This window comes from Selaginella moellendorffii, unplaced genomic scaffold (genome assembly GCF_000143415.4).
Source record: "Selaginella moellendorffii unplaced genomic scaffold, v1.0 SELMOscaffold_2, whole genome shotgun sequence".
NCBI classification, from domain to species: Eukaryota; Viridiplantae; Streptophyta; class Lycopodiopsida; order Selaginellales; family Selaginellaceae; genus Selaginella; species Selaginella moellendorffii.
Genome location: NW_003314263.1, coordinates 3,175,653 through 3,202,537, shown reverse-complemented (window position 1 = coordinate 3,202,537; position 26,885 = coordinate 3,175,653). Strand labels below are relative to the sequence as shown.

General features: G+C 48.4%; 5 protein-coding genes and 1 long non-coding RNA gene across 11 annotated transcripts; 3 read left to right on the top strand and 3 right to left on the bottom strand.

Moving 5' to 3' along the window:
* The first annotated feature begins 1,240 nt into the window (after nt 1-1,240).
* On the top strand, nt 1,241-5,144 carry LOC112351201 (probable disease resistance protein At1g15890). The gene is made up of 3 exons (XM_024688620.1): nt 1,241-1,569; nt 1,648-1,905; nt 1,967-5,144. Exons 1-3 carry the CDS (start codon nt 1,289-1,291, stop codon nt 4,638-4,640), a joined length of 3,213 nt encoding a protein of 1,070 aa, XP_024544388.1. The 5' UTR covers nt 1,241-1,288; the 3' UTR covers nt 4,641-5,144.
* Nucleotides 5,145-5,455: 311 nt separating this feature from the next.
* LOC9643250 (auxin transport protein BIG) lies at nt 5,456-21,638 on the bottom strand. Of its 2 annotated transcripts, XR_002994038.1 has the most exons (17): nt 21,249-21,638; nt 21,093-21,190; nt 20,891-21,044; nt 15,015-20,839; nt 14,353-14,955; nt 14,118-14,298; nt 13,830-14,058; nt 9,783-13,762; nt 9,239-9,719; nt 8,966-9,188; nt 8,514-8,918; nt 8,318-8,461; nt 7,621-8,263; nt 7,185-7,561; nt 6,624-7,124; nt 5,587-6,562; nt 5,456-5,531 (listed from the first exon to the last, which is right to left on the bottom strand). XR_002994038.1 is itself a non-coding variant. In XM_024688595.1 (16 exons), the coding sequence occupies exons 1-16, from the start codon at nt 21,487-21,489 to the stop codon at nt 5,642-5,644; spliced, it is 15,006 nt and encodes a 5,001-aa protein (XP_024544363.1). In that variant the 5' UTR covers nt 21,490-21,638; the 3' UTR covers nt 5,456-5,641. The 2 variants fall into 2 exon arrangements, 1 of the variants encoding a protein (XP_024544363.1); XM_024688595.1 differs by having other exon boundaries at nt 5,456-6,562.
* Nucleotides 21,639-21,705: 67 nt separating this feature from the next.
* On the top strand, nt 21,706-24,064 carry LOC9661366 (uncharacterized aarF domain-containing protein kinase At5g05200, chloroplastic). Of its 3 annotated transcripts, none has more exons than XM_024688642.1 (12): nt 21,706-21,811; nt 21,867-21,975; nt 22,031-22,164; nt 22,229-22,315; nt 22,401-22,589; nt 22,652-22,807; nt 22,858-23,123; nt 23,172-23,269; nt 23,323-23,501; nt 23,556-23,666; nt 23,723-23,911; nt 24,014-24,064. In XM_024688642.1, the coding sequence occupies exons 1-11, from the start codon at nt 21,737-21,739 to the stop codon at nt 23,888-23,890; spliced, it is 1,572 nt and encodes a 523-aa protein (XP_024544410.1). In that variant the 5' UTR covers nt 21,706-21,736; the 3' UTR covers nt 23,891-23,911; nt 24,014-24,064. The 3 variants fall into 3 exon arrangements, with proteins under 3 accessions (XP_024544410.1, XP_024544404.1, XP_002963039.2); XM_024688636.1 differs by having other exon boundaries at nt 23,968-24,056; XM_002962993.2 differs by lacking the exon at nt 24,014-24,064 and having other exon boundaries at nt 21,707-21,811; nt 23,723-23,972.
* On the bottom strand, nt 23,907-25,221 carry LOC9661365 (peroxidase P7). The gene is made up of 3 exons (XM_002962595.2): nt 24,842-25,221; nt 24,600-24,791; nt 23,907-24,542 (listed from the first exon to the last, which is right to left on the bottom strand). Exons 1-3 carry the CDS (start codon nt 25,199-25,201, stop codon nt 23,964-23,966), a joined length of 1,131 nt encoding a protein of 376 aa, XP_002962641.2. The 5' UTR covers nt 25,202-25,221; the 3' UTR covers nt 23,907-23,963.
* LOC112351214 lies at nt 25,132-25,692 on the top strand. Of its 3 annotated transcripts, XR_002994051.1 has the most exons (3): nt 25,132-25,232; nt 25,302-25,514; nt 25,579-25,692. It is a non-coding gene; the product is annotated as an uncharacterized LOC112351214 (long non-coding RNA). The 3 variants fall into 3 exon arrangements; XR_002994050.1 differs by lacking the exon at nt 25,579-25,692 and having other exon boundaries at nt 25,302-25,539; XR_002994053.1 differs by lacking the exon at nt 25,579-25,692 and having other exon boundaries at nt 25,203-25,251; nt 25,302-25,539.
* On the bottom strand, nt 25,327-26,799 carry LOC9661363 (peroxidase A2). Its single transcript, XM_002962593.2, has 3 exons — nt 26,522-26,799; nt 26,232-26,423; nt 25,327-26,182 (listed from the first exon to the last, which is right to left on the bottom strand). Exons 1-3 carry the CDS (start codon nt 26,771-26,773, stop codon nt 25,601-25,603), a joined length of 1,026 nt encoding a protein of 341 aa, XP_002962639.1. The 5' UTR covers nt 26,774-26,799; the 3' UTR covers nt 25,327-25,600.
* Nucleotides 26,800-26,885: the final 86 nt, after the last annotated feature.

Below are 26,885 nucleotides of genomic sequence, written 5' to 3'. Positions count from 1 at the left end.
CAATTGGTTATATTATGAGGATCCAAGGAAGAATTGATATATGGTAAAGGTGTTTGCAATAGAATATTTATATGTCATATGGATGGAAGTTGTAGCCAACAATCCCAATTCATATAGAATTAGGAAAGGATATTCAACAGCAAATAAGAACAATATAAATTTGTTTGTTTTTTTACTGAAGTGTGGGAATTTCTTCATAAAAGTTTCAGTTGAAAACATCACAAGAGTTGTTAAACAGCACAACCTATAGTCTTATCAAAAGAATACTATCATGGATAAATTACACATGAATGTACATTTTTTATATGTAGTTGAAAATGGGTTTGGAAGGAAGATAACACACTCCCATTCTCATTGGTCTATTGTTCATGAAATCATCAACTACAATGTCATCCATAAGGAAAACCAAGCTTTAGTCCAATTTTAAAATAATTCTTGATGTCCTTAATATTATAAATCAAGTTCCAAAGTATATTAAAACATATAAACTATCCTAGTTCAAAAGTATATTGTTTTCCATTACAAAATAAACTATATACATTTCTAGTCTCAAAAATAGTGAACAATGGGATGATAAGAATCAGATTGCTAAACCATATTCACTATATTGAAAGCTATATCAAACATAAAAAAACTATGTCTTAAGAAAAACCATAATTAGGAGAATGTTGCGAACTGCAAGAACTTATAGTAGTGTCTTCCAACCCTTCAGGTTCCTGGTGTATGGAAACTATAGCAATAAACATATGTGTAGTTTGCAACTGTGATCTGTGATCAACCTCAGAATCAGGTATAAGCAAAAGCTTCTGTTCGAATTTTGAATTGGCATTTCCTGTTTCAAGAAAATGTCACAGATTGTATCACACGTTGCCTTGCTATTACCTCTGGTGGTCAACGAGTGTAGACATTTAAGTCTTTTGGTGTCTACAAAACAAAACAATGCTATGAGAACAACCAAGCCAACTGTGTTTTAACTTTTTGGGAAGAGTTACCTTTAGAAGCTCCATCAACGACTGAAACGTTGTCTCTTCAATCGATGTTAATACGAGTTTGTCAATGCGCCTCAAAAGACCCAAAGTACGTTTTCTTGACCCAACGCAATCAAACAGTCAGCTGGAAGGCATCCTTATCTGTGTGCAACTAAAACAAAGCGACAAACGTACTGCAAGCGACTGCAAGCAATCAACTCCAATTAAACTGAAGTCACTTGTAACAGCTTATACCTCTCTGAAAATTACTGTTCATTTTAAGAGGGGATACCAAGGCCAAGAGTTCTGGGAGACGAGGAATGGAGGTTGTGGGCTCCTTGGCAAGCGCCTTGTGTGGCTTGGCTCTGGGCCCTGCTAAGAAGATATGGGACTGCAATGCCAACATTGAAACGCTGGAGAACAAGGCACACCACATCCAAGACAAGATGAACGCTTTCGGTCGCCACAAGGAGCGAAATGGACCTGGCTTTATGTTCTCTCAAGCGGCCGAGGAATGCTTGGAGCGTGTCAAGGAATGGAACACCAAGGCACAAGCACTCTTGGGATCACGCCACAACAGGATCTGGGGGCCCATAAAGCGGTTGGTACAGTAGCATTTTATCTTTTGTGTGTGTGTAGAAATGGCAGGCAGCTGGTTGAACTTCTCCACTTCCTATAGGTACAAGCGGAGTAACGAGATCGCAAAGTCCTTAAGTGCCTACGACGATCTCCTGTCGCAGATCCAAGGTCACGAGCATGAGCTGAATGTCCACATTGAGGAGCTAAAGAAGAGGGCATCCAGAATCCAGGCCACGCTTGACAAGTTTAATGCTCCCAAGCACAGGAATCCAGATTTCCGCTACTCTGGTGAGGCTGAGGCGTGGCTGACTGAACTGACTGAATGGACTAAGAAGGCGCAAGCGCTTCTTGGATCACAGTAAGGCTTATTCGGATTCATGTTTGAAGCAATGAAGCTAAAAGATGGATCTGTCGCGCAGGGAGAAGCGATCTGGCGCAATTTCGGAGCTGGTACGCACTTGCGAGGACGATCTCCTCCCGCAGATTGAAAGGTACGAGCGAGTAGAGTTGAGAGTGATACAGCCGAGCACCAGCTTTTCCGTACGGAGTTGTCCACAAGACAGAGGTCTCGTAAACTATGTACGGCGTGGTGTTCCCGAGCCCAACGACATGTTTGGCCGCCATGGGGAGCAGCTGGATGAGGTGGTGAATGCCCTCCTGGATCCACAAGCCCCGGGGAAATGGTTTGGACTCCTGGGAATGGGAGGGTGTGGCAAGACCACCCTTGCAAGCTTCGTGCACAATGACGAGAGGATCCGGCAGCATTTCCATGACAACATTGTGTGGATCACTGTCAAGAAAGATGCATCGGAGGATGATCTCAGGGCCCAGCTCCTCAACGCTCTTGAATGGGGCGGCATGAGAGAGAGGGCCCAAAATGCAGGCACCCTTGAGCATGTGCAGCACTTGGCACAAAATGTTGCTCGTGGAATTTGTGTCTTGCTGATACTGGATGATGTGTGGGACATGAGCTGGGCCAAGGGACTGGATTTTATAGCAGGGCCGTCCTCTTACAGCCGGGTGCTGGTAACAACCAGAAAGGAAGGCATTTTGAGCATGCTGGGTGCAAAGGCATTTCCTGTGCATGAGCTATCAGAGGACGAGAGCAAAAAGATGTTTTGGAAGTTTGCCTTTTATGATTCACTACCTAGTGATCCGGACATTGTGAAAGTTGCCGAGAGAATAGCTAGCAAATGTGAGGGGCTCCCTTTAGCTCTTGAAGTGATTGGCAGTGCCATGGCTGTCTACAGGAATGAGGGGCCACAGGTGTGGAAAGAACGCTATCAGAAGATGCATTTGTTGAATGACGGGGACATTGAGAAGCGGATGTTCCAGCGCTTGAAGTTTAGCTATGACGAGCTGGGACGCTTTAATAAGGATGAAAAGCTGCAAGAGTGCTTTCTCTATGTGGCTGCGTTTCCAGAAGATAAGCGAATCCTGTTTGATGATCTGAGAAAATGTTGGATAGCGGTTGGGTCAGAACTCTCGCCTCTGCAGATTGTTAGTGAACTGGAACGAAGATGCCTAGTGAAGACAACTGATTCTCGATTCAGATTCGAGAATCAGATTCGATGGTATAAGTATGTAACTGTGCACGATATGGTACGCAAGCTGTGCATAAGAATCTTGAAAGGGAAGTACCCACCCCAGGAAGAGCACGAGAAGGGATGCCTGTTTGGCTATGATTGTCCACCTGGGATTTCTCCAACATTTTCTAAAGTTTCATTCATTGGAAAGAAGGTTACATACAGCCTTTTGTCTGACATTCATGTGCGAGATGTCTTGCTTCTCGATGGATGTCATGGAACTTCTGGTGTGGATGTCAGTCTTATTATAGATCACATCCAAAATGTCAAGGTATTGAGCTTGCTTCACTGCTATGATCAGGTCCGTTTTATTGCAGAGAGCATATCCAAGCTGAGAAACCTTCAAGCGCTTGACCTTCGATATTCAAGTGTGACAATATTACCAGATGCGCTCTTCAGCTTGACATCACTGAAGGTTTTGAAATGCAATAACATCAGAAAATTCAACTTTGCATTACTGCGCCAATTATTCAACTTGGAAGAGCTGGAGCTTTATGCCAATAAGGAGTTAGCTGTGGATTTGAGTGGAATTTCAAGCCTACACAAGCTAAGACATTTAACGCTAGTACTCTGTAGTGCAACAATAAAAATACCTCACGGCCTTGGTGCACTAGAGGACATTGAGACACTGGAGTTGCGGGCAAAAAGCATGGACTTTGGCGATTTCACCGGCCTGTGGCAACTTGTCAATCTAAGACGATGTCACGTTAGGGTGATATCGACTATCAAACTTGACTGGAAGCGAATGTTTAAGAATTCCAAACAGCTTGAGGACTTTTCCATTACCGGGAGGGTACAAGACGGTGAAAACAATGCCGAAACCCTTGAATGGCCACAGCTACAATTTTTAACCATCAGGAGCATCAAAGACCTGTCTTGGCTAAAGGGCTTTCAACGGCTACGAGAACTTGAGATAGACTGCAGTGATATCCAGTTCTTCAGTCTCGATGGATTGTTCCCATGCCTCGAACATCTGGAGCTTCGAAATCTGCGCATTGCACAGTCGGAGTTCAAGGATGATTTGGCAGCAAGTCTTCCAAACCTGGAGAGGTTAACATTCCTTGTGGCTCTTGATAATACATGGGAGCATTTGCCTCTCTTTGTGACACAACTCCCCAAAGAGCTTGATGAACTGAGAATAGAAGGTTACATGAGGAGAGTCTTGATGCCAACCGAGAGATCACAGCTGAAGGTGAAACAGTTCATATTATATTTGCGGAAGGGCTGTATGAGGCAGCTCCCCAATGATTTCTTTGAGCCAACAGACCAGATGACTCTTTTAAGACGTGTGCGCTTCTCTGGGAAAGATATTCCATCATCCATTGCATCTCTTCCAGGATTGGAGGAACTTGTGTTCCCTGATCATGATGCTGTAGTGTGGCCCCAATTGAGTCCAGACAATCACGGCCTTGGCTTATTTCCAAGGCTCAAATTCTTATGGTGCCCAAAAGGTACGAAAGTTCCACCTTGGCTTGTGGAACGGCCGGATCTCCAGATAAGCTCTTGAAGATCTGCGCAAATGCTACACTATTTTGCATCACAAGCAGGACATTAAAAAACGAAAACAGAGATTTCACACCGTCAGCAGCGTTTGGAGAAGAAACAGTTTCTTTTTTTCTTACAAATAGTATTCTCGGGATATTACTTTACTCTCGTAACCTTGTTTCCAGATCTAAGATGTGACAGCAGCAAGATCGAGTCCTTGGCCTTCTTTTCCACAAGCCTCCAACGCATTGGAGCCATGGTTACCATTTTCTTGCATAATTACTGTCAGTGCTATGAACGTCGGCCTTGCCCTCGTCTTGCTTTGGAGATATGGCCATCTCGTCTGTCTCGGCCTGAGGCCTCTCAACACTGGGATATAAAGACTGTGACAGTGAATGCGGAACCGTTGCTCCAAGAGCTTGAAAGGCCGAGAAATCTGCTCGATCCAGGACAATTCTCCCTGCTCCGTTTCTTATTTTCTTTGCCCCTGCAACATACATCCACTGCTGCTTACCAGCATCTATTACAAAAACCTTGCGAGTAAAAGCATTCGGTATATAAGAGAAGCCAACCTGCATGTTGAAGCTGTAGCTGAGGCTACAGTTGCTGAACTTGCAAACGCGCTGCACGATTCTTCATTCAAAGAACATGAAACTGGAAACAAGGTTTTGATACATGCCCAGGCCAATAAGACTTCATAATGGACATAATTCGTACACAGAAGCATATCACCACAAGAAAATCTCAGCAACAAAAAAAATTAGAGTGGAACCAACTAAAGAAACTAACTAAGTTTCAAAGCATGCAATGGTGTCCCAAAATATTTGGCAAGGAATAGACAAGTTAATTACGTACTTCCTTATTTAACTGAACAGCGTATAGCTCTTTTATATACAATCCCCTCTCAGATACACTACAAAAAAGAAATGCATCATATAATGCTACCGGAAACTTTCTGAGCTACGTACCGATGGAGATTTTTCTTTTTTCTTCATGGTCCCTGGGAATATAGGAAGATCATTTTCAAAGCGATGCCAAGCCGAGAGCGTCCCTGAAAAACTCGTCGCAGGACGAGAAACCAGCCGAGAAAGCATCTCCCAGAGCCCCCATCACGTCCAGAGCCTCTTGCAGATCCGCCGAGCTCTGCATATCCTCCAGCCACTCGAGCAAATCCTTGGAGAAGGCGAGCATGGCGCTCACGTCCCGGAGCTTCTCCTTCATCGTGGCCTCCCACGCCTCAGTTCCATCGTCGGTAGTTCCACCGGCGCTGCTGCTACTGCTACTCCCGCTGCTACTCCTGTTGGCGACGACGCTACCACTCCGGCTCTTGAAAAATCTCTGGAGCTGATCGATGATCCCGATAAACACCAGCATCGGCTGGAGGATGCTAAACAGCTGCTCGCTGCTGAGCGATGGAGTTGATGTAGCTTGGAGTCCTCCCGAGCTCGCTGTTCTCTTGATATCCGCTGCCGGGCTGAAGCTCAGAGCAAACTCTATCGGGTTCCTGGCCGCTGGAGATGGCGATGTCGAGGCAGGAAGAGGAGAAGCCGGCTGGAGCAGCACTCTTCCCTGTTTGTGTAGCATGTAGGCATGGACAGCACCTCGTTGGAGAAACGTTTTCCTGTGCTGTTGCCACTCGTCGTGGGATTGTAGCAGCAGCGACTGGACCATCATATACTGCACTGTCTCGTCCGATCTGGCCGGCGTGCCGGGGCTGGAGATGGTTCTCGAAAGAGGAGTAGTGGTGGCGTCAGTCTCGGGAGGCGATGCCTGGAGGAACGTCTGTAAGGATTTTGCGAGAACACGGCGTTGGCTCGGCCCCTGCTGGTCCAAGAGATGTCGGGCCATTTGTACCATGAAAGGTAAGAGCCTCGAGTTGCTTTCCTTGCCACCACCTTTACTATCGACGCTGAACGAGGCCCCCGTTGCAAAGCGGCCCAGCATCTGTTACAGAAGGAAAGCTCGCGTTAAGTTGTAAAATGAGAAGGAAAAGAAAGAAACGTACCAGGACGATATCGTAAGTGAGCAAGCGCAGCCGGCTACCATCCGCACGTCCGAGGGCGTTTAAGTTGTCCCAGAAAGTATCAACGCACCGGGAGTACTGCGCAAGCGCGACTGCTGGGCCACGCAGAGGAAAGAGATCGTTGCACAGGGTCTCGTTGTTGCGTATAGCTGCGCCTTCCCACTCCTTTTTGGGATTCTTGAGGGAGGCGTCGGCTCGCTTTGCCTCTTGGTGGCACTGGACGTGAATGACGTTGAAATGACTGACCGTCGTGTAGACCCACTCTGGACGACCGTGGACAGTCGCAGAACCGATGTTTACACGCTTGCTGTACGAGTAAGCTCCCAGCATATCTGTTGGCCGCAGTTTGTAGCCTTCCCGACAAACCATGCATGCCAGTCCCGCTTCTTCCTCTTCTACGTCTTCAAGGCCTTCGATTCGAGGCTTTGATATGACAATGCGCTCACCTCCATCAGACCTCAGCTCTCGGCGCATTCCCAGCCCCTGGAAAAAAGTGAGCTAAGTCTAAGAACGACGGAACGCAACTTGAAGGATGAGTATTACCTGTAGTAACTCTTCCCTTCGTTGCAAAGCACGTCGTCTCATCTCGTCCCGTGTTGTCTCCCTTAAATTCAGGATCGTCTCGGCAAGGAATCCTTCACCGCAAGTCTCTTTATCGGATAGCGTGTCCAGCAAATTTTCTGCTCTTGCTCCAATCTCGTTTTCTCCTGGCATGCCCTCCAGTGCGTGGAGCAAAGGAAGAACTTCTTCCTCGTCAAGACATTCTTGAGTCTTGCAGTGACCGATAGATAATCCTCTCATCATGGACAGGATAATCGGAACCGATGGAAGCTCCAAAGATCGTGTCCACTCGGGTGACGACCGAAGATCTGTTTTCTTTTCAGTAAAAGGAAATGCGTCTTTCAGATACCGTATGGCAACTGCAGAAGGTAAACACAAGGGCAAAGTTGATATGAATAAAAACTCAAAAAGTTCTTACCAGTCAGTATCTTCTTCTCAAGTATGAGATTTTTAAGTAGCTCGCCACTGTCGTTTTGCTTGATCGACTCCGTTACCTTCACAAAATTCTCAACAGCGAACTGATGAAAGGCTGCTTTCTGACCCAGTGAAGCGTCCTTCGGATTCTCACCGTGCTCCTTTTGCAGCTTATCAAAAGCTCCCCAGTCCAGTAAGTAAGGCAGGAAGTGATCCACCAATACTTCCATTGCCGCTTCCTCTCCATAAGTTAGATACGGTAGTATTCTTGCGGCTGTGTCACTGTTCTTGTGCTGCTTAGACTGCTTGTAGCTGCTGGGATTGGAGAGCCGCTCCAGGAACATTAGAACACCCTTGGCAGCTTGTTCCCCTCTGGCAATGCCGGCTCTTGTTGTGCTCAGAGCGCCTTCGGTCACTCCAACGTCACTTTCGTTGGCCTCGGTGACCAGACACTCCACGATGAGTAGCAGTCGCTCCACAGATTCGGCTGAAGAGAAGGATTTGTTGGCCGTCTCCAGGAGAACATCCAAGGCACCAAGCTGAAGAAGAGCCTGCCGGTTACCCCGAATCTTGCAGCAAAACATGAGTAGCTTCAAAACCAACGCAACTTGTTCCTGACCAGACTTCAGTTCTTCGTCCGTAAAATGCTGAGAGATACAAAACCAACTTTTAGAATCAGAAAAGACTAAAAGAGCACGCACCTCAACCATACTCAGTAGCTCCTTCAGCCCACCGCTATCTTTCATGACTCCAGTAATTGCAAACTCGATTTCTGGATCCTGACTTTCCTCTCTATCATCATCTAGCTCCTTGATCATTGGTTCTGTTGCCTCACCGTCCAGTCCCTGCACACACAGCACTTTTAAAGACAGAATCATGAAAGATCACGCGGCATACCTGGAGTCGATATGTCACGGTCATTGGTGGACACTCTCTTCCGGAGACTCCAGAAGCAGACATTAACAGGCTCGTTCCTATTGCCGAATTCGCCACCTGCGAATGCGCCTTCCGCCAAACCTGCTCATATACCTGCGCAACACTAAGATCTAAAGAGATGATGCTTCCTGCAACAAGAAGCTCCATGCCGTAGTCATCCTCCAAAAGTGCAATCATATCCAGCTGTTGACAGATTTTGTTCTTCACGTCACGCATAAGTGGACCAACTTCTAAGCTCGAGTAGGGATTCTTCGTCATCGAGCCACGGATAAACTCCTCTTGCGTGTGAGCTTTGTTGAGAACAAGCATATATGCAGGCTCCGGTTTGGCCGGACAGATGATATTGCAGAGTTGTTCAAGAATAAACTACAAGAAAAACATTGAGTAAAAGGAGAAAAGGAAACAACGCTTACCAGGCATCTGCGATCTTTTCTGTCGTGATCAGGAGTCTGAAGACCGGAAATACATGCACGAACGAAATGTCTCTTGTTGTCGTCGCTTTCCTGAAGCAGGTTGTCAAGAAGCTCGCGTAGTAACCGTCCACAGTCACTTATCAGCTTCGTCTTTTGAACAACCAGACCTCTGATCACCAAAAGAGCTTCCAAAATTTGTGACAGCAAGTCTTCCTTCATAAACCTGCAAAAAAAAATTTCATATCACCGTAACAGCAATTCGCAAACTCTTACCTTATCCTAACGTTCGGAACTTGCAGGAATTTGTTCAGTAGCTCGATAAGTTTGTGTAGAGTATAGCCCTGTGAGATGTCCGTATGGAAGCTTCGCTCCTGGGCTTCTACCCGGACTACCTCTTCACTGATAAGACTGCAAGCGGTCCGCAGAAAGCCACGAACTGTAAGATATAAGCGCGCATCTTCATCCTCGATCATTTTGAACAGCAGATCAAAGTATTCCGCTGCACTCTCTCCGGCAGTTCTCGAAGCAGGCAGCAGGTTCATAAACAGGTCCAGGAACTTGGATTTCCGAGCTACGCTCTGAGAGCACAGCACCTCGATCAAAGCGCACATCTCTTGACGAATTGGCTGGGAGCATGCACTTAGAACAAGCTCACGAACCCAGCTACTATCTTCAAAGCACTTGAGGTCCTCGGTAAGAGAAACTTTGCAAGCTTTTCGCTTCCATCGTAGGATATATTTAAGAGCCAAGGCATCTGAAAAAACAAAAAACAAAAAAACAAATTCCATCGTCAGAGGTAAGAAAGAGTTTAACGTACCAGATTTTCTCGAGTCTTTTCGAGATTTTTGAGCGGGCTTGACGTTCTGAGATATGGTCAGTCGTCTCACAAAATCAACATACGTCGCACCATTCTTCCACTCCAGGTAGTTTACTAGTAGTAAATCCTGGGCCTTCGGCGTGTTCTCCAGCTCTTTGTCTTTCTCTACGTTTTCCTTGGCAGGCCTGGTAACCGGTGTCTCCTGAAGTATTGCAGCCGTCTTCACGAAAGAACCAACAGATTTCACCGAGAACCCTCCAGGTTCAGTAGCCTGAGGAATGTCAGTCTTTGGAGGAGTGCATGCCTGAGAAATAATTCTCAAAGCTGGAAGAATGATGTGCTCGGCAATAACTGGATGCCGCGCTCCAACCTGGATCGACCGGAACAGCAGCTGAAATGCGACTCGCAGCCGTGCCTCCCAAAAGTCATCACCGAGAGAGCATGTTTCTGAAAGGAGTTGCATCTCATCACGGACGCACGCGGCAATATCCATCGACCGGTGATGCTCCAGACAGTATATCACCTTCTGCTTGATCAGGCTATTGAGCTCGCCGACGGCATTTAAGTCGCCTTCTGTGAATGCCGACAAAACCGTCCGCGCTTGAATCCGAGCAGACTTTGGCCCCTGATGAATATTGTTCTCGAACAGCTCCGAAAGGATGCCAGCAGCGACAAGCTGTTGTCTGCAGTATGGAATCCTCGCAAGTATCTGTAGCCACTCCAAGCAGTGGCCGACGAAAGTGTTCGCACAGCCAAAGCAACGGTTTGGATGCCGCTGTGCCATGATGATGTTCGCCAGATGAAAAGATCCTGGACTTCTCTTCCTTTCCAGGTAAGACATCAGCACCCTTCGAAGACCCTGTAACGTCTGAACGCTTTTACTGACGGAATCGAAAGCCATCTTGCACTTCTCGCCGTATAAAACTCCCAGAATCGCGATCTTTCTGTTGATCTTAAACGAAGACGGAAGCGCCACCATTTGCTGAACAGTGTCCTTCTGTTGTGAATCCGCGTCTGACTCTCCTATACTCGAAACAAGCTTCAGCAAAGGCTTCTTGTATCCCAGAAGCTGTTGGTATCTCTTGTGAGCATTCTCAGACTCTGCCTCGATTGCTGCCAGCCCTTTCTTCATGTCCTCGTCATTCTCCATGCGGTCGAACGTGTAGCTCGGCTTTGCCATAAAGTTGAACTCGAAGCGGCCATACTTGCTGTAGCCACATTCGTTGCAGAGGAAAGAATCCAAGTTCTCGTAGTTGATGTTTCGGCATTGACGGCATTGGTACGCGTTCTCATGGCAGTTACTGCAAATTCCATGCTTGTCGGTGACGACCCTGCTACATCGCGGACACTGAAGAGATTCGACCGATGCTGCTTGCAGGTTCTCATAGAAACAGTCGAGCTCGATCATGAAGTTGCAAGCTGTGATCGGTATAGGAAACTCCACCTTCAGCTCCGTCTGGCCAAAGTTCAGCTGGCAGCTTCTCGCTCGCTTCCACAGAGACCGGTTGTTCTTTAGCTCCGAAAGATCTGCTACCACCCTGTTGTTGTAGTAGAGATTTAGGACTTTGATAGACTTGGATCGTCTCGGCTCGTGGACGTTCATGGTGACGCTCTGAATGGTGTGGCTGCCAATGCACTTCACCAGAATGCTGTTGTCAGTGTACTTGGTCTCTGCCTTGATTGTCTCCAGCTTCATCCGGTTGTATGGAATTTCCGGACTGTTGCAGGCCAGGCAAGGCTCGCTCTCCAGATAGTAGCCGTCGAACTCCACAAGGCTAACCAAAGTGCTGTAAATCCGAGAGTTCGGGTGATTCGCAAGGAGCTCGTTTTGCAAGCGTAAGGTCTCGAAAATCTTCATGATGGTGTTTCCCGTCAGACACCCTTGAACCAGCACGCTTTCTGGGTTGCTCAGTGCTATCTCCTGAGTTCCCTTCTTCAGAAGCCAAGACAGCAGCTCAGTGAACTCCTGGACGTTCTGACCATATGCTGGCAGCATAGGAATCCTTTCCAAGAGCAGCGTCACCAAGAGCACCCTGAATGCCTCTTCTCCATGATACCATGCACCAGACAAAACCGTCTTGGCCTCCGAGCGAATGGATGCTGCATTCCACTCGAGCAAGAAAGCATCCAGGAAGTTTTTCAAATTCCTGCCATCTTCCCCGACGAGCTGCTCCACAGCCTGCTTCATGTCCAGATAGCCTTTGTCAGCTCCCAAACTCGCATCGTCACTGCCACCTTTCTTGTCCTTCTTCCCTTCACTCCCTCCCTTGGCTGCCGTCTCAGTAGCGTCCTTTTTCGAAGATAGCAGGTCCTTCCCCGAGTAGAAAGCTAGCGCCAACAGTTTTAACGTTTGAACAACCAGCTCCTCTCCAAAGCAAAACGATCCGTTCAGCAGGAATGGTATCACGTCGGAATGCCTCGAGCAGTACTTTTGCCAGTTGCGAGGCCTTGCAGCAGCTACCTCCCGAATCAGTGAGAGACATTTGAGTACCTTGACACTCCTCTCGTAAGGAACGGTCACATGAAAACCCCCGGACTTCTGCACCAGCTTGTAGAGCTTCTTCACCTCCCTGTTGAGCTGCCAGGCATCTCTGACGTTGTAGTAGTGACTCTTGGATCCACACATGTGCAAGAGCAGCCGACGAGCATATTTTCTGATGAAAGTCGTATGGGGACTGTTGATGTAGCTGCAAAGAACTTCTTGCCAGCCGTCTAGCTTCAGCTCGGAACCAGGACATCCTTTGGATGACGACTGCTCTTTGTCACTAAGCTTTTCCGACTTGCCTGGCCGTACGAGGCTGTACGTCAGCCGGAAAACACTCTCCAGCATGAGCTTGTAGAATTCCACAAACAGGTCCCCTTTGTGGCTCTTTGCGTACGAATCTGAGAAGAACGGCGTAAAACTCCCGGCCGCAAACTCCCGCCTAACCGTGAGCAAAGCACCACAGGGAGCATTTGTAGACGAAGCGCTTGAGTCCTGTCCTCGAGACGAGCTCTTGAAGACGTGAACCAGTTGCTGAGTGATGTTCAGGAGAAAGTTGACGAGGGACTGCTGCCGAAGGGAAGCACAGACGCGATCGTACTGAAGCTCTGCATCTGTTGTTCCATCTCCCTCCCTCGGTTGGCCATGTATAGAGCCAGGTTGATGCCAGTGCCGAAGAAGTAGAGTGAATAACATGAAAATAAGTATCACGACTTCTCCGAAACCAGACCGCTGCTTGACTGAAAACGGATTTGCCACGTCCAGCTCGTCCAGCATCACCTTGACAACTTTGTCGAAATATACAGCTCCAGATGCGTCGAATAGCGGGCTCGATGGTGCAGTCGTCAACCTGTAAAAGAGCTGCATAATGGGAATGGCCATCGTTCCCGTTGTGCTCTTTGTCCATCCTCGGAGGTTTTCAAGCAGTCCGCTCAGGAGCAAGGAGTTCACCAGCGTTTTCGATGCAGAGAAAGAGCCAGCTTTCACCTCCGGCACATTTTCGGGAAATTCGCAGCTTTCAGTCGCCTCCATGGTAGAACCGAGGGAAGCAGCCGTCGATTGCAGGCTTAGCTCCGTAGCCATCTGGAGCAGACTTTCTTCACTCAAATCATCGATGGAGTTAAACGGTATCTCGTGACTATTCCCAGTTGTGTCAGCTTCAATGGCAATGGCAGTCATCGGATGATCGCGTGTATGAGGAGGAGGAAGCTGATCACCATCCATAACCTCAAAGCAAGCTTCACAGAGGTCGAAATCCGGGCAGACAGTACAGTGCCAGCGCCGTCTCTGTATTGGAACCGTAGAGCAACCGTCACAGCAGTACTGTACTGAGGCAGTGCCGGGATCTTCTTCTAGCATCACTTGACCGGAAGCAACTGTTGAGGTTCCGCTGTCCGAGTGCAACGACCCCGCACGAGAGTTCTCCGCACCATCATCCATCAGTAGCATGGTTTGCTTTGGCAGGGGCACTTGCAAAAGCCTGGAGGAGACTGCCAGGCTAAAACAAAGAGTAAAAAACATGATTATTAGACTACTGGTAGGAGATGCAGACTACAGTACAATACCTGCTCGAGGAGCGAACAGCGTCCTGGGGAGCGAAAAGTAGCTTCTCAAGAAGGTTGACCGCTGGAGAGACAGACGAAACAGATAGATGCGCCGAGAGACATTCAGCATAGCCATAGATAAGGTCCACGATAAGCACCACCAAGTCATTGATTGTTTGTGCATCCAATTGGTCGGAGAGGACAAGAATCTCCCACAAAACACCGACAAGGTTTTCAACGAGTGAAGAGCCTTTCAGCACAAAAGATAGCGTCAATAATACGGCGACAACCAAAAGTTGGAACACTTACCATTTCGTTCCAAATACAAAGCCAAATTCGACGGGCGATGAAGTGAGATTTTACAGACCGTCCGAACCTGGTTTGTAAATTCTTGCACCATCCATGACAAACGAATGCCACCCAAGGAAAGCTTAGAAGCAAGAAGAGGACACGAACGGGCGACACCGGACAAAGACATCATATCTTTCGCCTGTCAAAGTGGAGCATGTGTTAAAGAAAAAAATTAAACAGATTCTAAGCTTACCTGATAGTACGCATCCTTGCTCAAAGATAAAGCTCGCAATACATGTCTGCCAGCCGAGAGTAACAGAGACTGTCTGTCACTTGCAAATACAACTTCCAGAACAGGCATGCACTTCCCTTTGCAGTTTTCCAGGTTCAGTTCGGAGTCCGGGTTCAGCCGATGGAGAGAATAGAGACCTGACAGGGCTTTGAAAACCTCGTAGAAAACCTTATCAAGTGTTGAAGCGGTCTGTAGTTTCCTTGTCTTCAAAGCATTGCTCTGAGAAGCTGCGCCCTGGCCTTGATTTTCCAAGTCTAGAACAGCATCTAGCTTTTCCTTCCATCCGAAATCTTCTTTGGACCTCGCATAAACTTCCAAGCTGTCAATTCTAGGCAATGACGTAGAATTGAATGTTGGCCCAACTGTCAAAGCAAACTCCTCGTCTGCTGTCAAAGACTCCGAGCTTGTAAACGGTATGTCGTACCAAGACCGAACACCTTCTTCTAGCCGTATCACCCTCTGAAAAAGTTTCACTTCCGACGGAATATGGCTAGCAGATGTGTTGCCGACATGGATACGGCAGCCAACCATCACCATTTCAACGTTTGAGTTGAACACGAGTATCTAAAAAACAAAACAAAACACAATTTTAGTAATAAGAGCAGGGAAAAACAATCCGGTACCTTAAAACCACTCGCTGAAGGACTCTCCAGAAAACCATCATCCGAAGCCAAGTTCCTCTTCACACTCTCGGCATCATCGTTCCGGAGGACATCACCACCGATTTTGATGTCCGAAGTGATGCAAGTTGTCTTCTCAAAAAAGTCCAAAGGAAATACCGCAGGACTCACGGACCGGGTACTGAGGATGGCAGCACCCAGCTTTTTCATTGTTGTCTCAGCACTGGAAGAAACATGTTGAAACACATGCATGCTACCGTCGTCGTACAGAAGCAGAACGTGACTTCGCTCCTTTGCCATGGACCTATACGAAGAAATACCGTCCACTCTCAAAGATCCTGCCACTCGCAAATGCTGTCCCTCCAGGCTATTCGTTCGAACATGAACAACTGAAGCCGAGTTACTCTTCTGGCTGGACAGGCAGGAAAACAAGCCGCTGCCGTCAAAGACTTCCTTCCAGTGATGAAGACAAGCGGTCTTGCTCTTGTTATCCTGATCGGTCTCGATAACACTGGAAACTTCGGACAAAGCAGTTGCATCAGCATTCAGGCGTCCAAGCAGAGTGGAGCCATCGCTGAAGGAGGCGAACAGGAGCTTCAGAGACGAGGAATAGTGGACGGAGACACCTTTTACCGGTCGGCCCTGTTTTGGAATCTGAACCACGTCCGTCAATATACGAGCTCCAGAGTCACTTCCTTTGGAGATACGTTGGGTGTAAAGCGCGCCTTGCTGTGACAGAACCAGAACCAAAATCTGCCCGTGACTAACAGCACCAAGTGTGGCATCAACAATCTCGTCCTCGAGCACAGTGAAATAATGCATCGGACTGATCTTGTCCTGCGACAGGTCGTAAATCTTCACAAACTTGTTGGTGACCACCATTAACTCCACCTGTGATCCGACCAGCCAAGTCACCCGACGGATATAAGCATCTTGTAGAGCGAGTTCGAGAGCAAGCCTGTCCGTCACTTCTCCCCTTGGACTCACCGTAAAGACGAGGCAATCCTCGTAGCCAGCAACTGCGAGGTAGCTCTCGTTAGCCGGGTTGAATACGAGCTGCACCACTTCGAAGCGCACAGAGTTTTTAGATAGCGGCTTCACGGTCGTCTTGTCCACTATCACCGGAGTAGCAGTAGGCTGACCGATAAGCTGTCCAACGTCGAACAGCGTCACTTTGTCACCCTCTCCAGCTGCAAGCCTTCCTCTGCTACTTATCGTAAGAAGCGACTTCGAAAGGGATCCGTTCAGTAAGTGAGATCTTAATTCTCGAGAGTTCGGATAGTCCACCTTGATTTTCATGTCAAGAGAACCGCTTTTGTAGGCTCGCTTCAGCTGGAAAATATCATTCTTCAGTTGTAGTACTTTCTCTTGACCGAGCTGTATCTCGTCATTTCCAGCGGCCTGGAAACCATGGCTGAAGGAGCTCAAAAGCCTTCTACAAAGCTCGAGAAGCTGGCCTTCCAAATCAAGGTTTGAAAGCAAAAGAAGAATGTCCTTCTCGTCGCGCTCGGAGACGGAGAGCTGAAAGAATTCCTGGTTCTCTCTGTTGTCATCCGACTCTGTCTCTGAGTCGCTGTCAGAAAGTTGCAACCTCTCGTGAATCGGAAAAAGTTGCTGCTCCGGCGTACTACTGACAAGCTTTGCAGACGGCATTGGAGATACTGTATACTTCCGTGGCTTCAGGCACTGGCAGTTGGTCACTTTAACACCTCCAGCACCACAGTCACAAAAGAACCTGCTCAACCGCGAGTAAACCACCTTGTGACCACGATGACACACCTTTGCACATACTGAGCAGCATCCCTTGGACACTGTCAAGTCGCAAGTGTAGCAGAAGTACCAGTGCTGCTCCATAAAATTGCTCCCACTTGATGTGAAGGTGCAAACTCTAGAAGCGAGAAGCCTCTCAGTGTTGATGCCGTCCTCGTCGTGCTCTCGATCCAGGCTTGTTAGCTCACCATCAGATGTCCCCTCGTCATCGTCTTCGTCGGCAGAGGTAGCATCACAGTCGGCATTTCCCCCCTCTGTCACCTGAAGAGATTGATCGGAAGAGCCGCGAGGAACTTTAGCCTTTCCAGAGGATGTGCCTTGAGAAGAAGGGTGCTTACTCCTCGAGAATAATACTTTCCGTGCACCGCATGCCATCAGCACGGAATTCAAGAACGCCAGTAGCCACTGCAGGCCCTCGAGATGATCGCCATCAGCAGGAACTTTTGATAGCACGTCAACCACAGCCCTTGACACATCTTTAAGCAACGGTTCTCCACTTGCCAACTGCACGATCGCCATGAGGTAAGATCTCGCCATCTCAGCTCCATAGAAAGTAAATGCTCGCTCCAAGGTCGTGAGCATCGCCTCAAGGATATGAGCTTTAAGCTCCTTCGCTTCGGAAGCGATGATGTTCTGAACGAAACGAACAGCCAGCTCTCTCACGGGTGAAGACGGAACGGCTTCCTTGTCCCCGATTTTACACCCTGAAATCCGTTGTTCTAACCAGGTTCCAAGTCTATCCCTTTCCATGGCCAGCAGTTTCTCCTGTAAGTTGCTTCTACACCTAAGCTGGAAACTGCTCGGCTTCTCTAGCAAATCCACAAGAAACCGGAGCATCTGCATGTTCACGGTCTCGTTGGAGCAGCCATCCAGAACGTCCACGTACGAAGACAGGTTTCCTTGCTCCACAAAAGTCCTCACCCCCTCCTGGCTGTCCGAAGCACCAAACTGAACGCTGAAGGCTCTGCTTCTCCGGGCATCAGTTCTTATTGTGTTTGTCACTTCCAGAACTTGGCAGACTATTCCTTCACGCAGAGGCTCCGGTACGTGCTTGCTCGTACACAAGATCTTGAGAATCCACTCTACATGCTTCAACGTGTAGACATCAGCATATAGCTGAACGTGGTCTTCCGGTAAGTTCACCGCAAATAAGATGTTGGTGCAGAAAATCTCAAGTCTATCGAACGCGCAGTTCACTTTTACCGGCATGATCGTCTTTAGGAGCCCGTCAACCTGGGAGCTGCTCAACTTTACACCGTCGGTGTCCAAAACGTTCTCGATAGTTTGCAGTAACCCCTCCAAAGTGAGCATGCAAGAAACTAGAGCTGCATCCCCTTGATACGAACAAAGAGGAAAGCCATGCAGAACAACGGGAGAAAGTGCCCCATCCTTTTCCCAGGCCCCTGCTTTCTTCACAACGCTCGAGAGCTCGTCTGTCCACGTTCTAGACGATTCCCACCGTAGAAGTGACCTCAAGACACTCGAGCTACCACCAGCCTTGTCCAACATATCATACCGCCTGTCCTTGGGAAAGTTCGTCCGCAAAACTAGACCGATGAAAGATACAATGTCTTCAGAGCCAAACTGCTCCAGTAAAATTTGTGAAAGGCAGTAGTCGGCAGCTTTCACGTACCAGCCCACGATGGATGACAAACTTTGGAGGAGTTGCTCTAGTTGCCCGTTTTCCACAATATAACGCAGAACATGGTGAAAAAGCATATCTGGGGGACTACGTTGAAGCGGAAGATAAAGCAAGGCCAGTGTCGCCCCTTGCCTCAATAAATCCCATGACGTCAACTTGATAGAGCCTCCATGCATAGACACTTCCAAGGATTTAAAGGACTGTAGAAAAAACTCCGCCCACTGCCCCACACCATCCGATGACTGCTGCTGGAAACCGGCAGAGACGCTCTTAGCCACCTTGAAGAAAAACTCCAAGCCAGTAGATGTATCAGAATTCCAAGGATGGACCGTCGCAAAACTGGAGCCTTGCAGAATGCTCCAGCATAGCATGAACAAGTATCTCTCCAGTAACAGCTCGTCCACGTTTGTGATAAACCTCCCCGTCCAAGCTTCAAGCAGACTAGAAAGATGCGAGTGTAGGCCTTCAACGTCACTGCTAATCACCAGATTCCCCCCAGCTGGACAGCTCACGTCAAACAGATGTGAAATGCAGCGCTCGTCGATCATATGATGGACCGGCCTCCGAGCAAAAATGGCAGCCCAAGATGGGAAAAGACCCTCCTGGATGGGAAGCTTGGATGACTTTTGAAACCACATCTGCTTCGACAGGTCCGAAACCAGCCACTTCGGAAAGCTGCTGAAGTGGAAGATAAGATACTTCGCAGCCAGAACCAGTCTCGAAGTCAGAAGAGCCCAAGGAGCCAAGGAAGCACCGGCAGCTTTCTTTTCGTTGTCGCACGTTGCCAGTGCTGATGATAAAAGGTTCACTATAGCCAGCCGATTTGGAGAATCCAAAGAGTGGAACGCCATAAACAACACTTCCATGTGAAACCAGGAGGGAAGTACTGCCGTGGCCTTGTCCAAGTCCCCTTCAAAAGCCTTGATGTTCTTCACGTTGTCGACAATCGAATCCACGAACGATCTCCAAAGATCATGTACCAGAGGATCATTTGACGACGTAACACCTTGACAGAACCGGTTTATGAGTACCTTTGCCATCAGTACCAGCACGTTTCCAGACAAACCCCCGGGCGAGTCTCCTTCTTTAGCCATCTGATGGAAAAGATGCGTTTGCAATCCCTCCGACAGAACTCCTCTATCAACCAGAGTAATCAGCACGTCAAAGGAGCATTTCTGAAGCTCTGCCAGCAAGTCTAGACTGCCTTCTAGTTCCTGGTCGTCTACCCGAGCCTGCTTTCCAGTGTGAGATCGATGTATCTCCAATAACTCATCAAGATGACAAGTTGATAGATGAGCCCGAACCACCTCGAACGTAGGCTTGTGCCATTCCGAGGAGAGTATAAAGTCCCTTATGAAGCACAAAAGGTGAGATGACGCCTGGAGAAGAGCGTTATGCATTCCGTCAGCTTTCCTGGGAGCTGGAGCAGTCTGCACTGTCTCTTCCGAGTTCACCGAATGCCTTCCTGACTCTGAAAACAAATCCCCAAACAGAGCATCGTCTTCACTTGCCACAGTCAAGGAATCCATGGAAACGGTTGCCGAGTCCTCCTCACTGTGGATCGACGAAGGCATCTCCAGGACGGGCTTCAACTTCACACCTTGGATTTGAAGAATAGCTGCTGCTGCAAAGAGGTCGTTAAGCCACTCGCCACTCGATGGAAAGATGGTCTCCAGATGTTCCGACCTGCTTCTTGCTTGATTCAGTTTGAAGTCCTGTGATCTAAACTCTATCGAGCCTACCAGCTCCTCCGCTGGCACTTTTCTCCCATACCGCCCTTCCGAAACATGAAACTGGTCAGCTTGCAACAGCCGCAAGACGTAGCTCACGAGCTGCGGCGTACAATCTGTGTCCTGTCGTAGTTTCACTCCGTTCATTTCCTCGAGAATGGACGCTGCCAGAAAGGTCCTCACGTTCTGAGATATAACAAGATCCGGGAAAAAACTCTCGCAGAAAACCAGTAACGCGTCCATCAGCAAAGGCAAGGACGTAGCCCCTTCCTGAACGTCGTCGACTTCAAAAACCCGTTTATCCCTGGTGCTGCTCTTTAGTATGTCCCGCAGAGCGGATGCTAATCTAACCACCTCTGTAACAGTCCCTTGAACAGAAGCCCGGTGTCGTGAGAGCCTTGCCAAGTTCCCCAGAAAGCTCAAAACCTCCGTAGCAAAAGATAGCCCGTCCCCGTCTAAATCTACAACCAGACCTGTGCACAGTGCCGAAAGACGCTGGAAACAACCCAAGCTGACGATCGAATGCTGCTGCGTGACATCTACTAAGTTCTGCCCCCGCCTGCTTAGTAGCTCCTTGTCTATCTCACTTCCACTCCTCAAACTGTCACGGACAAGCTGGTCATTAGATAAAACGGCCAAGATGTTTTGAGACCACCCGGTGCCTTCGTCTTGGTTGATATGTACATCTACAAAGAGCAAAAAGTTTACGCATCGAAGGCACACAGAGAAATGCTTACCCCGATCACCGTGATGGCTATCGTCCTTATTTACAGACACCAGCAAACTGATCATAAGATCCGGTGGAACTCCAGCCGAAGAAAAATGCGGTAGCCTCTCAGCTTTTCCATCCAAAGTCACAGCCTCCAAGAGCTGCAAGAGCTTTTGCTGCATCTGGAAACGCGATTGAAGCAACGTGAGCAAAAGAGATTGCAAAGTTACCGCCTCATCCGATCGAAACGAAGGAGTTTCGAGACTTTGAATGCAGAGCTCCGCAGTGAGGAAAAAAATCCGCTGTAGAGAAGAATACTGTCCTTCCTCTGTCACAGAGCTGGAAATAAGAACCCTAATCAAGCTCACAGAGCTAGCTAAGCTCACCTGATGCTAGATCCCAGGACGAGGCAACGACAGCGCTGAGAATTCCCAGGAGCTGCTCCAGCTGCTGGCTGCTCCACTGCGCAATGCCGGAATCTCCATCGCCGTTTCGGTTAACCGCCTCCAAAGCCGTGGCAAGCTGATCCAACCCTTGCTGGACTCCAGGATCCCGCAGGCTCTGCGACAGGCAGCGGTCGCCAAGCGCCTCCAAGAGCTTGCGCTGCGCCTCCGCCGCTTCCCCCATGGCGTGCCGCCGCTAGCAAATCCTCTGCCTCGTTCCTCCCCGCCAAAACCCTAGAAAACCTCGCGGCATCGCGGATTCTCTCCAGCTGAAGACCTAGGGCATTCGTCCCAGCGCCTCGATCCACACAGGCGAGAGATTCCCATTAATTATTTCTCTCCCAATGTCGGCCAAACAGACAAATGCCATGTAAGATCGTTTTGAAATAATGCCATGGTCCTTTCTTTCCTAATAGTTTAGGGTTCTTGCTATGGCGCTCACTAGCGCGTCCACGAGAGCGCCATACGCGCTCAATGCGGCATTTCCAGGCGCGCGCCAGCTCCAGGTAAGCTCGAATCGCGTTTCGATTTCACCCGATTTCACCGAAAATCCATTGCCAGGTGCTGAGAATGCCGAATTTCGCGAAGTCGCGGCAGTGCCGGCTCTCCGTGCGAGCAAGAACAGCGTCATCGTCCTCTCCCTTTCCAAGACCGGCCGAATCTCAATCGGGTAAGCAACGCGATTCATCGAACGATTGGTTTTAGCTTTGCTCCTCCAATGCCAGGGAAATTCAACGATCTTCTCGCGGATATCTTTCGCATGACTGTTGATACCGGGCCTCGAGGCGTTCTTCGTTTGGCCCAAGCCGTGGAAGCCGTCGTCTCCATTGGAGCACAGTGGTTTGTGGAGCAAGCTCAAGTATACTCGTTTGCTCCCTCGCTCCAGATTTTCGTGCTTAGTTTCGTGCGAAAATTGTGACCAGGGTGGATCCACACTAAGCAGCTCTCCACCTCGGCTCTTGAGACGCCTCTTTGAGAGGCTCGGTGCTACTTACATAAAATTGGGCCAGGTAGTGTTCGTATCTCTTTTCTTTCTTTCTTTCTTTTTTTCTCTTCTTTGATTTGTGTTGCTGACACTTAATTTTTCTCTGACAGTTTATCGCATCGTCTCCGTCGTTGTTTCCCGACGAGTACGTGAACGAGTTTCAAAGTTGCCTCGATCGCACTCCGGCTATACCTTTTGCTGATGTCAAAGCTATCATTCAGGAAGACCTGGGACGTTCTCTAGATGATGTTTATGAGTATGTGGATAGCGCTCCTCTTGCCTCGGCGTCTATTGCTCAGGTGAATGCTTTTTATGTTTTTCTTTTGAGTTTCGTATGTTTATTTTTTTTCCTCGAGCTTAGGTACATGCTGCACGGCTGAAGGGAAGCAAGAAAGATGTTGTTATCAAGGTACTAAAGCCTGGAGTAGTGGATGTGCTGAGAGCAGATTTAAACTTTTTGTACGTTGCCGCGCGTGTTTTGGAATTTCTCAATCCACAAATAAGTCGAACATCTTTGGTAAGCTGTTTTGTCTTCGTTTTCCCTGTTACAAGGGTCACTTCTTTCAGGTATCCGTTATAGGTGATTTGAGAACATCGATTATGGAAGAGGCGGACTTCCAAAAGGAAGCTGTCAACGTTGAATCGTTTCGAACGTATCTAGAAACCATGAACCTTTTCAAACAAGCAACTGCACCAGTTGTGTATCGCCATTGTAGCACTCGGCGAGTGCTGACGATGGAGCGTTTGTATGGGGTACCTTTAACAGATCTAAAGTCCATCAGCTCAATTGTTCCAAATCCGGAAGCAACGTTGATCACTGCCTTAAATGTCTGGTAAGTTTTGCTTTACGTCTTTGACTTAACTACTTAGTTTGCCTGTAGGTTTGGAAGTTTACTTGGCTGCGAGACATTTCATGCAGACGTGCATGCGGGCAACCTTTTGGTGCTTCGAGATGGTCGAATCGGTTTTATTGATTTCGGTAACTTATAAATGTTTTGAGCCACTGTAGCTTACGTCTTGTATCTGCCGCAGGAATTGTTGGCCGCGTTTCTCCTAAGACGTGGGTAGCCGTAGAAACGTTTTTGGCTTCCTTTGGAACCGGGGATTACTATGCAATGGCAACTGCACTTAATCAAATGGGTGCTACAGACAAGAAGGTGGATTTACTTCGTTTTTCTAAAGATTTGGAGAAGATTTTTAGTGCTGTTAAGGTATGTAATGAAAAGAATTTTAAAATGATGCACCGACACCCGTTAGCGACATAGGATTTGGACTCGGACATTCGCATCACAACTGCTGGTGGACCACAAGGAGCTACTGTTGCTGCTACTTTGGCTGTTGATGAGCGACAAATAAACGCTTTGCTTCTTGATGTGGTATGTTTCTGATTACTCTTAAGACACCACTACATTCTGCTATATCCTTGAAACAGTTTCGCTTAAGTGAGGCTTATGGATTGAGGTTCCCACGCGAGTTCGGTCTTCTACTCAAACAACTATTGTATTTTGATCGGTACACTCGCCTTCTCGCACCCGACCTGAAGGTCCTTCAGGACGAGCGAGTTATTATTGGAAAGACGGATAGAAGATACAGCTACTGAATCCCGAAAAGCTATAGACAAGTAAGCCACAGCTTTATTGTTCGCAAAAGCTTAAATCACACTTAACATGTTTCTAGCTGTTCACCACACGGCAGTTCTTGCGAATCTGACCGCTTTTTCCAGTTAGAGGACTCAGGTTTCCCATCTTCACCATGGCATTCGCGAAGTCCCTGAAGAACAGGCTCGGGTTGTCTTCGTAGTTGGAGACAATTCTGCTTGACGATCCTGAAGGTGCGTACAGCACTTGATCGGAGTTTAGAAGACCCTCGTTGGCAACAATATTACTAAAGTACGCATTGTCAAAGCCGGTGGGGGTCTGGAAATCTAGTGGAGAAGTATTGTTGTCACCTCCTGAACGTGGGCATTTTCTTTGCAGGGTCTTCAAGTATCCTTGGTTGAAATTTGAATCCGGCCTGGCGGTGTTGCTGAAATTATACAGACGATCCTTAAAGCTTGTGCAACGAGCTTGTCCGATGGTGTGACTTCCAGAGAGTGCGACTAGCTCTTGCACAGAAAGTCCCTTGGCCTGGAACTTGGAAATAAGCTGGGAAAGGGTGGAGGTTGGAGGCGGTATATCGTTGTTAGAGGCGGCCAAGCTCGCGGTCGTGCTATCCCGACGTCCCAACAGTATTGTCCAAGATGGTCCATTCATCTGTTACAAGAATCTCGTCAGCTCATTTCTTTCAAGCTCGAGCAACCGGGTTCTTACCAAGACAACGCTTTGTTCAGCTATAATCGCTAGAATATCGGCGCAAGATACAACTCCAGGACAGACTCTCTCAACCGCTGCTTTCACGCTGTCCACCACCTCGAATCCTCTCGCCGAGTTCCTGTTCGGGTTGGAAGTTTTTTCGCCTCGAAATCCCGGCTTGTCGTCGAGGAGGACAGATCCATCGCATCCCTGGCAGAACATACAGTGTTTCAGCTTGGAAGACGGTCACATCGACTTACATTGACAAAACAGTCGTGGAAATGGAGACGCAGAAGCGAGGCAGCCATGCGTGGTTCCCTCTGAACAGCTCTCTCAAGTACACTTCTCACAGTTGATAACAGCTTCGGACACGAGGAGTCATAGAAGGTGGGGCTCAGCTGAGCAGCGGCTGAGACAAGGCAGATGCAGAGAACAAACACAAACTTCATTTTTCTTTGCTCGAGAACGCACAAGGACGGATCGAGAAGTCGTGGCCTTTTATACTGGAAAGGTGCGTAGAAAGACCGACGGGGTAGGCCAGTGGGAGAACTAATCGACAAAGTTTCCTGGTAGCTTGTTACTACTGGTCGGTGAATCTCTTGACTTGGTACAAAGAGCATGCCACTGTTAAGACGCTATGATCGAGAACAGGTACACATACATGGTCAAGGTTGGTAGGCTTTCAGTGGATTGAAGTTTCAAAGTCTCATTTTTTTGCAGGTACGCATGACAAATGTTCATGATGTGATTCGCATTCTGCGGCTCGAGTCAGTCGCAACTTTACAAGCAAAATGATTTGACACCGATGCTTTTTCGAGGTAACTTTTAATATTTCTTGTTTTAGCTTCAGACAATATGATGGCTACAGTGCAGGCATGTCTGCTGTAGTGCTATAACGGAAAGGAAATTCAGAAAGCGAAGCACAGCCTTTTGGTATGTGAAATTATTTCATTTGACTTGTCTCTTTGAGGAATCACTGATGCGATTGTTGTGATAGTGTTACAAGAGTATCTCATTCTTCAGCTGTTTACGACTCGGCAGTTTTTCCGAATCTCACCGTTGGTACCAGTGAGAGGGTTCAAGTTTCCCATCTTCACCATGGAAACTGCAAAGTCATTGAAGAAATTATCTTGAGCAAAGTCGTAGGTGCTCACTAAGTTCTTGGTGCTGGCTCCGGGAGTGCTAAACAGGACCTGATCAGAGTTGAGGAGGCCCTTGCTAAACTTGAGATTGGTGAAGTAGGACGTATCGAACTCGGTCGGGGTATGCAAATCCAGGTTGAAAATGTTGTTGTCACCTCCTGACGGTGGGCATCTTGCCTGCAGCTCTCTCAAGTATCCTTGGTCGAGGCTTGGATCGGGACGACCGGTGTTACTGAAGTTGTATAGCCGGTCCCTGAAGCTGGTGCAACGAGCGTTTCCAATGGTATGCGAGCCCGACAGAGCGACGAGATCCTGCACGGAGAGTCCTTTCCGCTGGAAGCTGGCGATAAGCTGGGCGAGCGTGGACGTGGGAGGTGGTATATCGTTGTTAGAGCCGGATAAGCTCGCTGTGGTGCTGTCTCTACGTCCCAGGAGCACCGTCCAGGAAGGCCCGTAAGTCTGCATCTCGAAAAGTAAGCTTTCTTTTATCTCACGACACTGTTCTTACCAGTTCCACGCTTTGCTCAGCGATGATAGCGAGCACGTCGGCGCAAGACACGACTCCGGGGCAGGCGCTTTCCACCGCGGCTTTCACGTCGTCCACAACCTCAAAGCCTCTGGCGGAGTTTCTGTTCGGATTGGACGTCTTCTCGCCGGTGAAGCCCGGCTGGTCGTCGAGAAGAACAGATCCATCGCACCCCTGACAACAACATCAACAACAAAAATTAGAAACGTTTCCGCGCAGTGCCAACTTCTTCTCTTAAAGAGGTACAAAACGAAAAAGCGTTTGTTCCTTACCATGACAAAGCAGTCGTGGAAATGCAGGCGGAGGAGCGAGGCCGCCATCCTTGGCTCTCGCTCCACGGCTCTAGAGAGAACACCTCTCACGATGGACAAGAGATTCGGGCACGAGTAAGCGTAGAAAGTGGGGCTCAGCGGGAAAGAAGAAGAAGAAGGCGGATGGGCAGACACACAGGAAGAAAATAGCGACAGATGCAAGGCCACCAAAGTCAGCAACAGCGCACTCTCCTTGTTCGTCGACGCCGCCATTCTTCTGATACAACTCTCGACGAGACGTGAAAAGAAGAACGAAAGAGAACGAAACGAGATGGGGGTCCTTTCGAGAGTTTCAAAAGCGAGCAACTTTATAGCGGACGAGACC